The 12,321-nt window shown below is 31.9% G+C and overlaps 1 protein-coding gene and 1 non-coding gene across 2 annotated transcripts in view; one reads left to right on the top strand and one right to left on the bottom strand.

The window, feature by feature from the left end:
* Positions 1–9,972, top strand: part of LOC108909943 (acetylcholine receptor subunit beta-like 2) — a 29,652-nt gene extending 19,680 nt beyond the window's left edge. The window contains exons 6-10 of the mRNA XM_018714419.1: positions 302–605; positions 3,662–3,814; positions 5,486–5,598; positions 7,230–7,342; positions 9,766–9,972. Coding sequence (XP_018569935.1) covers positions 302–605; positions 3,662–3,814; positions 5,486–5,598; positions 7,230–7,342; positions 9,766–9,972 — 890 coding nt within the window. The remainder of the gene's footprint in view (positions 1–301; positions 606–3,661; positions 3,815–5,485; positions 5,599–7,229; positions 7,343–9,765) is intronic.
* Positions 7,674–7,765, bottom strand: Trnay-gua. The gene is given in 2 exon segments: positions 7,674–7,709; positions 7,729–7,765. It is a non-coding gene; the product is annotated as a tRNA-Tyr (tRNA).
* Positions 9,973–12,321: the final 2,349 nt, after the last annotated feature.

Raw genomic sequence — 12,321 nt, 5'->3', positions numbered from 1 at the left:
TTTTTTGGCACTTTTATGTCCAAAGTACATAGGATCGAAAATCAATCTATTAAAAATATTGAGAAATTCCTCATGACAATGTGCACGCACCATGAGGTTGCCTATTATTTGGTGTATGTGACGTCACTACAAAAAAAGGGCGATTGCTTTCTTATTACGTTTCTATTATTAAACTGTAATAAAGACAAATTGATTAATTTAACCGACTGAGGCTCTAAAAAATTTAATTGTATTAATAATTTTTTTAATCTACTACGAAGACAAAGATATTTCAACGGCAACTCACACCGATATTTTCCAGACATCACGTTCAAGATAACAATGCGCCGCAAGACGCTCTTCTACACCGTCAACCTGATCATCCCCTGCGTGGGCATCACGTTCCTCACGGTGCTGGTCTTCTACCTGCCCTCGGATTCCGGCGAGAAGGTGACGCTCTGCGTATCAATCCTGCTCTCCCTGACGGTGTTCTTCCTGCTGCTCGCCGAGATCATCCCCCCCACCTCCCTGGCGGTGCCCCTGCTAGGAAAATACCTGCTGTTCACTATGATTTTGGTCACATCCTCGATATGGGTGACAGTGTGCGTGCTCAACGTTCACTTCAGGTAAGTGTAGCTGGCAGGCATTAGCGGGAGATTGTGTCGGGGTGACATCTGCGTACGCAGGAAGGACGATTAATCCTTGCCCCAGGCCCGAGTTCGAGAAAATGTTATCGTGACTGGAATTAAAGAACTTATCTGGCACCATGCAGGGTGTCCCATGGTGACGAGATATTAGACAATAGTGTTCTCAACTAAAATAATGGCGTCCACCTAACGCTTCCGGTTATACCGGAAGTTGACGTCATCTTCGTTATTTTAAATGGAGCACCCTGTATATTATTGCAATTTTTTAAAAACATTAAATACAGGGTGTGCCATTTAACACTCCCGCTGTCAATATCTCCAAAACAAAGATTATACTTATTTGGAAACAGGGATTGTTAGCTTCCTCGAATAGCTTGTAGTTAGAACTGTGTTAGTTCAAATCTTTCTGGATAGATGGCGTGGCGATACTAAAAAATTTTTTGATCCCTGGAACGTGGACAGTGAACAGTCCATCTGAAAGATCGTTAAATTTTGAGTAATTTTTGTAATAGAATGTTTTTCCCTATATTTACTTGTTTTCGAGATATCTCGACTTCAATATGCAATGTATGATGTAACAGGAAAATCTATTATTTTATTTAAATCACACTGAGATAAAATATTCTTTTAAAATATTGTTATAATGGCTTTATTCGCATCACATACTAACAAACAACCAATAAATTATAAAAAACCGAATGATCAACTACAGAAAAAATAATTGTGCAATGGTAAATCTTATAAGGGGCAGCGACGAACATTATTTTATCAAATGTTATTAAAATATGCAGTCATAGGTGGCTCATGTCATTTGTTTAAAATAAAACAAAACATGTATGCCAGATGACACATATCAGTATTCCAATAATTACAGTTTTATCAGTTTGTGTCTTTCAATTTAACTATACTAGTTACCAGAACTAAAATAAATTTCTTCATTTCGGTGATATTGGCAGCGGGAGTGTTAAATGGCACACCCTGTATATCACTTTAAGAATAGGGAAGCTTTATAAATAAATAATAAATTGAGAATGTCAGTATTTGAATAAATGTTAACGTTTTCCAATCTTCAACAATAAATAATACCCAAATAAACATTCACTGTATGTGTTAAATTGACAACAATAAATTAGTGGCAGATTAGGTGCTTGTTTTGAAGTTCCACTAAAAATTTCACATCCATCCTCGCAAGAAATTATGCAATATCCGTTGATTGCACAAAGAACCGTAAATACCTTAAAAATCAGAAGAGATAGGTTAGGGAACCATTATACCATTCGAAAGAGAACAAAACTGTTCATCAGGTTGCGCAAAAATATACAGGGTGTTTGTTCTATCAAAAAAATAATAAGTTAAAATGATTTAAAGTTGCCTAAATTCGGCTTTAAATTTCTACCACCCTGTATGAAATTAAGTCATTTTGAAATTATTGAAGGGAAGCTTAGATTTTTAGTTATATCCCCTATTAATTTTATCGCTCTAACTTTATTATTGTAAAATACAGATATTTTTTAATTAGGCAGCCCTTTTTTATTTTATTTTTTTGAAAAAAATTAAAAATGTCAAAAATGGTTAACTTTAAGAATAGGAAACCTTTATGAAAGTTCACCTAAAAATTGATGTAGAATCGAAAATTGCAATAATATACAGGGTGTTCCATTTAAAATAACGAAGATGACGTAAATTTTCGGTATAACCGGAAGCGTTAGATGGATGCCTTTATTTTAGTTGACAAGGGCATGCCCGAAAACACTATTGCCCAAATTTTGAAAACTAAAATCGAAGTAGTCTCTGAAATATGTCTAATGTCTCCTCACTTGTATACAGGTTACTTTGAAGAGGGTTTTTCTTAATTAGATTTTAAAAAAATGAAAGGAAGATACAAAAAAAGTTGTACTAGTTGATAACGGAAAGAATCAAATCGAATTCGGTGCAATATGACAATACAAATTTTGAGATATAAAACAATGAAATTGTAAAAAAACTGAAACAAAAATAAATTGAAGAATTTCGAAAATAATTCAAAAATTTAAGCCTATGGAGATGCAACTTTATTCTCAGACATTTTGAAATTCATAATTTTTGAGATATTTCGATGTTTTCGATGTACCTGTTTCAAGTTATTTTGAAAGTTTGGAGGTGCTTCTAGGTATTTCGACGAATTTGAAGATTTCCGCAATTTTTACAAGTATTTAGAGGTGTTCAAAGATATTTCGATATAATAAGAGGTTTTTCGATATATTATTTATTATTTTTATATCATTCTTTCTGGGTAATTTTGACAGTATGTAAAACAGAAATCTCTAATACTATTCTAAAACGGTGACATACAGTTTGATGCAATAAATTCACTATTTAAAAAATGGATAACTTTTGAAAAAAAATATATGTATTTACCTAAGTATAATGAAATTGATGAGGAATTGATACTGATAAAAACAAGTGAGGTCTGTATTACCATCCCTTTCTATACAGCTTAGTTTTCTGGTATCAAAGCCACCAAATCAAGTTCTAATAAAGTTTCCAGTTTTAGAAAATCAGTTATTGCCCCAAATCGCGTGTAAATCCTCAAAAAATAATGGCCGTATCTACCTTTACTAGTTGGGTATTAAAACATCGTTATCCCACATAACTAGGATATGATTGCTTCCTTAATTCAGCTGAAATCGAGACCATAAGACTATAATGGATAATTTATATGCCACGACGAAACAAGGAGCATTCAGAAATTTGGACACGCACAATTGGAATTAGGTAATATATAAAATAATGAACTTGAAAGAAACTCCCAGGGAATTAAAGTGATACTATCTCTTTGTTTCCGATTTATGAAAGGAAGTCTTATTAATTTTTTGTTGTATTCACAAAAAGCAATGAAAGCTAAGTACTTGCAGTACCCTGAAGAAAAAGTAGGGTTTGTGTAATGGTAATAAAAATAATGGTTGCAAATTATAGGTGTTGTTGATAACTTTCTCATTTCCAATATTTTCCTCCTAATTCCCTACAAAATATATCACGCACGGCATCTATTTCAGGTCGCCGTCAACTCACAAGATGTCACCGCTGTTTCGGAAGATATTTTTGCATTTTATGCCTAAACTGTTGATCATGAGGCGAACCACCTATACCCTACCCGAATATGACGATACTCAGCCACCTAGAGGATACACCAATGAGATAGATGTCCAGTAAGTATTTCGCGGTTAAGAGAAATTGGAAAAAAATAGAACACAATAGACAAAGACAAAACAGAAACTATGCAATGCTTCACGATAAGGACAAAAAGAGACGGGAGAGGTCTCCAAAGAGTATGTTCAAAAATAATAAATCTAGGGCAGAGATTATTATTCTTGGAACATGAAGATATTACTTAAAGTAAGGTGATAAAATTACTGTTCAAATAAACATTAATTAAGTCGATATTAAATAAAAACAAATTGGTATTAAACTAAGTTTAATTAGAGTCCATGCACATCTATAAAATTGTATACGAGGAAGAATAACCTGTTTTTCAAGAATATTTTATATCCGCATTAAAAACTCATTTCTCTTACAGTTAGAGTAAGTCTAGGAGTAAAATTTTAAGTACAGTTAATGATAAGTTTTGCCAATCTTAAATGGCCTATTTTATCGATGAAAATAATGAACTTTTGCCCTATAAAATTTTTTGATAAGACGCTTTCCTGCGGAAATACAGGGTGTTAAAAGTTTCAAATATTTATATGATTTTTCCTGTACTTCACTGGCAAAGAATATTTAGTGATAAAATTTGGGAGATGACATTGTTTTAGTAGGGACTATTTTCTCATGGATAACTTATTCCAAAATACACTCCAGTGGCGTAGTTATTGGAGGAGTAGGAGACCTTTTTTGAAAAAAAAAAATCGTACGCCACTGGTTTTTTAAATAATTTTAAATTATGAAGGACTGAACATTTCTTGTGATATTGTATAGTGTGTTGAAATATTAAGTATTGAATTTATTGTTACACATTTAGCAATCAATAGAAAATGGCAAATAGCAACGTATAGTAGGATCATATTCGATGCAAAGTAATAAATCATTGCCTGTCAAGGGATCCAGTGCCATACGCTTTTAAGGGTTTTAGAAATTGAATAATTTCTTTATACATTATAAAGGGACGAAGGGATCAGTTCACGTCTGGCACCCTTATTCCTACAAAAAATCCTTTATTCTCATAAACTATTTATTTTAAATGTAATTTATTATAAATCCAATTTGTTTTTTAATTTCCACATATGTACTACATTTTACCTCTGTACGCGCCACTGTTGTTTACTTGTTTTTTTGGAGGCACTCTCTGTTTTACGATCAAGCTCGTCAGGTTAGTATTTGACGTATAACCGACCACTTCGTACACTCGATGCACCTGGGCGACTACAGCTACTACCAGAACACAGTGCGTATGCAACGGTATTTCAGATTTAACATTCAGTTTCATTTTAAATTTGAAATGGTTCATCTTACGCCTCCTAAAAATGATTACACGATTTTCCTTTGATAAAAGACCGACAACTTTTTGCTCTACTTTGCATCGAATACGATCCTACTGTAGGTACCTATATTTTTTTCAAAAAAGGTCCCCTACTCCCCCAATAACTACGCCACTGGAGTGTATTTTGGAATAAGTTATCCAATGAAAAAATAGTCCCTATCAAATAAATGTCATCCCAACATTTCAAGGGCATAAGGACTCATTTTAAAATCAAATAAATATTATTTACCGCTAAGCAAACACCACTTCATCTGAGTTATAGCCTGCCAGTTTTCTGCCCTGAGGGTCGTAAAAAAAGTTCGCGATAACAAGATGTTCCATATTTAAACGCACTATATTCCAGATTAAACATGGGAGAACCCTTCACGACCGATTTCAAGATAACGACCAGAGAGCCCAGTTTCGTGCTGCAGAACTCGGATCAAGAGGACGGCAAAATGAAAGCGCACTCTTCCAGTAAGTTTCTAGTGCTGTTTCACAGGTTTACGCTCTTATTATGGCCCTAGTTATAGGTGTGCACGTAAACGTTAAAAATATCCATAACGCTGTAAATACGTGATTGCAACTTGAATAGTTCAGGGAGAGTACTGCATAGGTCCGTACGTAATAATGAAGCTGGAAGATGCTACAAAAAGAAATTGTTGCAAATTTGATTTAGCCTGTTTACTACGTGGAAGGTAAAAAAATGTTGCAGTCGTTTTTGTTGCAAGGTGAAAAGAGAGATAATTTATTATGTTAAAGATAAAACTTTAGCTAAGTTTTCGTAAAATCATCAACGAATGAAAGTGACCCATTTCAGAAGTTTATAAACTGTTCTCATTCTCCGATTTGTTTTTCTTTTTAAATATATAACTTTAAAACTCTATTACGTGCCGTGGCAATTACTTATTTAATAAATAAATAATTTATTTTCAATTAACAAAGCTTTCAAATTTTTTATGTTGTCAAATTTGACAAAAATTGATAGTAGTTCAATTAAAATTATGTTGTTGTTGCTGTTGTTGTTATGGTTGTTGTTGTTGTTCTTGTTGTTGTTGTTGTTGTTGTTGTTGTTGTTGTTGTTGTTGTTGTTGTTGTTGTTGTTGTTGTCGTTGTTATGCTTATCCAAAGGAAAAACACTAAAATAAACAGAGGAAAAATGAATAAATATTGAATAGTTAAAAATAATAGTTCACGATAATATACAGGTAGACACATTGTCACTAATATTATCCCTTGAGAATTTAATTCTCTTCATCATTTAATAAATGTATGTATTAATATTCTGATATTTGTTAATTCCAATTCAAAAAAGGTGACTTGAAAAATCCATCTTAAAAATGCAGAAATTGTTTAATTAAAAAGGTTTATCGGGTACGGAGGTACATCTAGAGTCTAACGAGAGTTTCTGTAGATTCGCTAGTGACTAAACTAGTAAGACTTTAGATTTGTCAACGTTGCAATTGGCTGGCTCGCTCGCCTCGGCGTTCGCTCGCTCTCGTCCGATCATTCTGTTTGCTTGGACACCTGCAAATTTCAAATAATACGCTACATCGAGACCGCGGCGTTGCCGCTATCATGCATATGGAGGATAATTTAGTCAACGACAGCAGTGTGAAGGTGAATTATAAATTATGTATCTTACATGTACCTAATCGATTTCTACTAATCGATACAGTTCCTTAGATATCGGTTTTCTATTTATACAAGTTGCTGTGGAAACTGTTCGTCAATTGTTGCGCATTCTAAGTAGAAAGACCAAAAAAATCTGCATTCTCATAAGACTTCGTACTAAATCCTGAAAAATTATTTTATCAATATCTCATCTCTCAGGTATCCAAAGTAGTCATAATTTTGTTCGATGATTTTCTTCGTATTAATAAGTTTATATTAATTTTTTTATGAATATTTGTTTGTCAAGTTATCGTGGCTATTTAGCTTAATATCTTTGAAACAAATAAAAGTACAAAGGTTATGATAAAAAGTGTGTAATTTTAATGAAGTAAATTGCATTCCATTTTATATTACATACTTTTCTATCTTCTACTAAAGATTGTACTTGTAAAAATAAACAGTTTTGAGTTTGACAACTTTGATGTCTGTTTCAGTGACAGGTTCATCGAACATAACACCGAAAAATCTCTCCGCAAATGTGCTGGCAGCTCTTCAAGGGGTCAGATTTATCGCTCAGCACATCCGAGATGCAGATAAGGATAACGAGGTGAGCAATAAAATTCTTAAGTGATTCTAAAATTTACTTTTAGTTATTATATATATTAATACCGCAGATTAGAGGGGTTAAAAGGAAAAACTTTTTTATTTTACGTTTTACAGAAAAAAGCACAGATGATAAAAAAGTTTACTTGAATTTAAAATGAGGTTGCCATAGAGAAAATTAACATTTCGTATACGGTGTCCAGGAAATTAAAAAATATGAAAATGTTATTAACTCTGATCGTTGATGTGTTAGTTTTTTATAAGAAATTACTATTGTAAATTAAAATTACTATATTATTAAACAATACAAATACATTTGAAAAAATAAAAAAGTTTCCTTCGAGCCGGATTTGAACCAGCGACCTATGGATATCTACTTGTGCGATTCCACTACAGTCCACCGCTCTACCAACTGAGCTATCGAAGGTTGACAATCTAATTTGTACGTGCCCTTCATATGTAAAAGTCTGGTGAATCCTTTTAATTTTACAATTCATTTTAAATTAATAAATAACAGTAATTATAATTACAAATCGTTATATTTTAATTTTTCCCGAGAAGTTGGATGTATTCTTTTATAATTACTTTATGAATAATTTTAAAAATTTATACAAACGAACTTACCCTAATAAATTAAACATGTTTCATAAAATCCCGTTCAATGCATAAATTACGTTCAACTTAATGAATCCACACAGGATGTCTGCGAAATGTTAGGAAATCTCGAAGCTTGGGATACTGTCGATTGAGCCAAATATATTAATTGTTGTTGGTTTCAAAGATACAGGGCACTAAGCCGTTCAATGTTTGAATTTAATTTTGAAATGTCTCAATACTTTTGAAAACCGTTAGAGTATGGACAAAAAATTCTCACTATTATGTTTTTTGACATGACAAATAAGACGTTAGTTATGCCTTATTCCCTTGATAAATATTGGAAAATCTTTTTGCTTTTAGAATTACGGACATTGTGTATCGCAAACGTTCTTCGTCTCATAAAAAAGTTACTCGTGTTCGTTTTCGATATTTTTTAATCCTTTAGTTAGATTAATAGACCAAGCAAATTAAATTTTTACTCGAAGAAAGTCCTATCCGCAAGATTATTGTAAAATTGTCTAAAGGAATCTCGTGAGTCAAAAACTTTTATTAGCTAACTTTTCTATTTAAACAAATAAGTGAGGAACACAGTTTTTTCACTTTGCAGGGAAAACCATCAATTTTAGCGAAAAGTGACTCACAGACAGCTTATAGGGAGTAAAATTATCTACAAAATGAGACTGGTTAAATTAAAATCGGTTAATAAACAAAAAAGTTATTGCAAAAAGACAAGAAAAGTGCCCATTTTTTAATTTGTTTATAACTATCGCATTTATTGTTAAAATTTTATAAAACCTATGACAAGTTGAGGGTTTTGTCATACTTCAAAAGTGTACCAAAAGTGGGCGCTGTGGGTGCAATAGTTTTCGCACAATTCTATTTGTTTATAACGGAGGCTCCAAAAGTTATGAACTTTAAGCCTCTGTATAGGCGTTAATTTTCAACCAAACATTATTCTGAAAGCGTCATTGTAATCTTAAAGACGTAATTAAGCGACCCATTAAAAAATATCACCGTTATTTTGACATTTCGCGTTTTTCGCTTATAAACAATTTGAATAACATTGTTACTATTTATGCTATCTCACCGAAAATAGATGCAAGTTCAAATTGATGCGCGCTGTAAATTTTGCAATATCTCGGCTTCTATTCATCGTAGATTAAACTGGGATAGCTCGACGAAAAAACAACAATGGGCATGTTTACAAAATCTTTTATAATTATTTTCTTTTAATTTACAAAAATGTTACAAAAATTATTGTTAAACCAAATATTAATTAAAATTTCAATTTCGGAATTATTTTACTATTATTAAATATATAAATGAAGCTATCGTTCATTTAAAAAGTATTTTTTTTTTACATATTAAGGCAAATTTTACAATAATCTCGCGGATAGGACTTTTTTCGAGTTTCTCTTTTATTTTCGCTAATTTTCCTGGTGTATAATGCGACTTGAAAACTGGAGTAGGAACCAAATTGTTTGCAGTTTATTAACAAACGACTTAAAGGGAAAGTAAAAATCGATTAAATCATTTGAATACTTATTATTTTTTATTTCCTGGCTATGGTAGAAAAAAACATTGAACGCCCTATCTTTGAAACCAACAACATCTGGATAAGGTATATTTGGTTGCCTCTATCGACTTATTTTGGTCTCCAGATTTCCCAACCTTTCGCAGACACTCTGTATAACACAATGAATCCATGGGTGACAAATAATAGGTTGCTTTTTGTATAAATTATTGGCAACATCAAAGTACGATTATGCTCGACTTCAATTTGATTAGGTGGCAAATTTAATTTTAGTAATAATAATAAATTTATATTAGATCGTGGAAGATTGGAAATTTGTCTCCATGGTCTTGGACCGCTTCTTCCTCTGGATATTTACTCTCGCCTGCATCGGAGGCACCTGCGGGATCATTTTCCAGGCACCGTCCTTGTACGACACCAGGGTGCCTGTGGACCAACAACTTAGCGAAATCCCCCTGAGCAAAATCTTCCAAGTACCCGTCTCCAACGTCCCCATCATGTAAACTACTTTAAGGATCACCAGGATTAGCGCAACACTCCCTGCGGATTAAACTTTATTTGCTAAGCAAGACCACTAGTCTTCCACTACACTTGATGTATCTCTGAGAGAATAAAAATTGCACGAAGTATCTCAAGGGAAGGAAATTTTCGAGAAAAACTATTTGCATTTGCGACAACGGGCAACCTAAAGCAACCATAATCAAAGGAAAGAACTTTATAACCAATACCTAGGCAATTTTCTCTATATAAAATATATAAACACCAGTTTCCACATGAAATATTTTAAGCTTTTAGTTGGATTTTAAGTTTCAAATTATAAAAACTTCTGGGCTAAATTAGATTTAGCTGGTTCCTTGTTATTGCTGCAACTTCATTATAATTAAATTAACTACGTTTGTCCAATTAAGAATTAAAACTGTTAGTCAGTCAAGTAATTGTTTTAACCGAATGCCCAAGGCAGAAAACGTTGGATCTAATTCAATTTTAACTAATTTAAGTATAAAATACTGTTGAATTTTCTCTTTACTTGTTGTTAACATGATTTGTTGTGCTCAATGTTATCACGCTGTATTCAATAAACTATTAAATATTTCATCTGAAGTTATTGATTTGCGGCACAGTTTTATTTGTGTTGTTTAAAATAAAAAGATATTGTATTTATAGTGTTCCGGTTTTTCGAGCAAATTTATTCATCGCAATTTTGTCCTGTAGAGTTATCCACAACCAGAAACAAACTTTAAAACGTCTTTTTGGGTGTCTAAAGCCAGCTAATCTGAATACAGGAGTAAAAGTAACGCCACAGTTTTAACAATAACTGCGCATATCAAGCTGAGAAGTATCCCAATAGTTTTTGAAAACTTCTATAAAAAAATTAATTGAAAACAAGACATCGTGGTAAAATAAACTGATTGAAATTCAAAAGAAAATGCGGAATTCCTGCATTCATATCAGAAACATCAATTTTTGTCGATAAAAATATCAAAATAACCTTTTCTCAGTGTTTCAGTCTTAGTTTAATCACATATTTTGGAAATATATTAAAATATGAATTCCGACATATATAAGAAAGAATTTATACAAGAAAAATGTCTAAAGCACAATCTTTCTTGGTATTTCAGGATCAAATTCAGAATTGTTTTTTAGAATTATTAAATTAAAATATTGATATCGATTTAAGTTTTCGGAATTTCAAGAATCAATTTTTCCCAAGAAAAATTTCTGAAGAATCTCTTTTCCGAATTTCAGGATAAAACTCAGAATACAAGCACTTTTTTTGAAATTATAAAGTTAAAATATGAATTCCTACATGTTTTCGGAATTTAAGGAATCTGTTTTGACTGAGAAAAATGTGCACGACTATCATTTCTCGAAATTTTAAGATGCAATTCAAAATTCAAGTACCATTTAGTAAAAAACTTTCGTAAATATTTTTACTATAAACACCCCTGTGTTATATTAATTTAAATATTCAATACAACAATATTATTATTAAATTTTATTGCGATAAAATAATACATTTTTTGTGTACAAAATGGGGATAGTAATTTTTTAGAGTTCATGTAATAGCTAAATATCATCTGCACCTAAAAAAAAGTATTAGGATCAAATGAGCACATAGTTTTAAATGGATTAATTTGCCGTAAATGTTATTTTATTCTATTCAAATGTATATACTTTCGTCAAACTATTTGAAATATTTGCTGTAGTGTATAATTTTTATTAGAATTAATATTATTTGTAAATATATATAATTTAATTCAAATCTTTTATAGTTTTGAAATTTATCATCTCGGACTTTAGCTACAATTTCTCTTACAGTTCAACATAAACTGCAAACATATTTGTTTCAAAACTACGAGTTCCTTAAAACATATATACAGCGTGTCCCACTAGTGCGGAAAAGTCCAATATCTATGTTAAAATGAGAAATATATGGATTTTTCTTTTTACTGTGTTGCCACATTTCTCGGAATGTACAAATTAAAAATATATTCAACTATACAGGATGTTCCACTTTTCCTGGACAGACACCAACTTTGGTTTTTTAAATGGAAACACATTTTTTATATTTTTTTCGGATTTTACATAAAAAATAAAGGGTACTTTGTGTTGAATAGTTCTACTCAAATATTCACAGTTTTTGAGATATCTCGCTTGAAAGGTTTTTCTAGTCGATATTGGTTGCTTACATTTTCTGATACTGACAGGTTATACTAATAGCTACTAAGCCCATTTTTTTATCAGATGTTTAGTAAGGATGACTCTTCCGAATCATGCTCCAAAAACTGGCCTGCGTTATACAGGGTGACCAAAATATCATGTCAAAATTGCCAATTGAAAAATTGAAAAAT

The sequence above is a fragment of the Anoplophora glabripennis genome, unplaced genomic scaffold, assembly GCF_000390285.2.
Source record: "Anoplophora glabripennis isolate ALB-LARVAE unplaced genomic scaffold, Agla_2.0 scaffold430, whole genome shotgun sequence".
In the NCBI taxonomy this organism is placed as follows: Eukaryota; Metazoa; Arthropoda; class Insecta; order Coleoptera; family Cerambycidae; genus Anoplophora; species Anoplophora glabripennis.
This window is presented reverse-complemented; position numbering and strand designations above follow the sequence as displayed.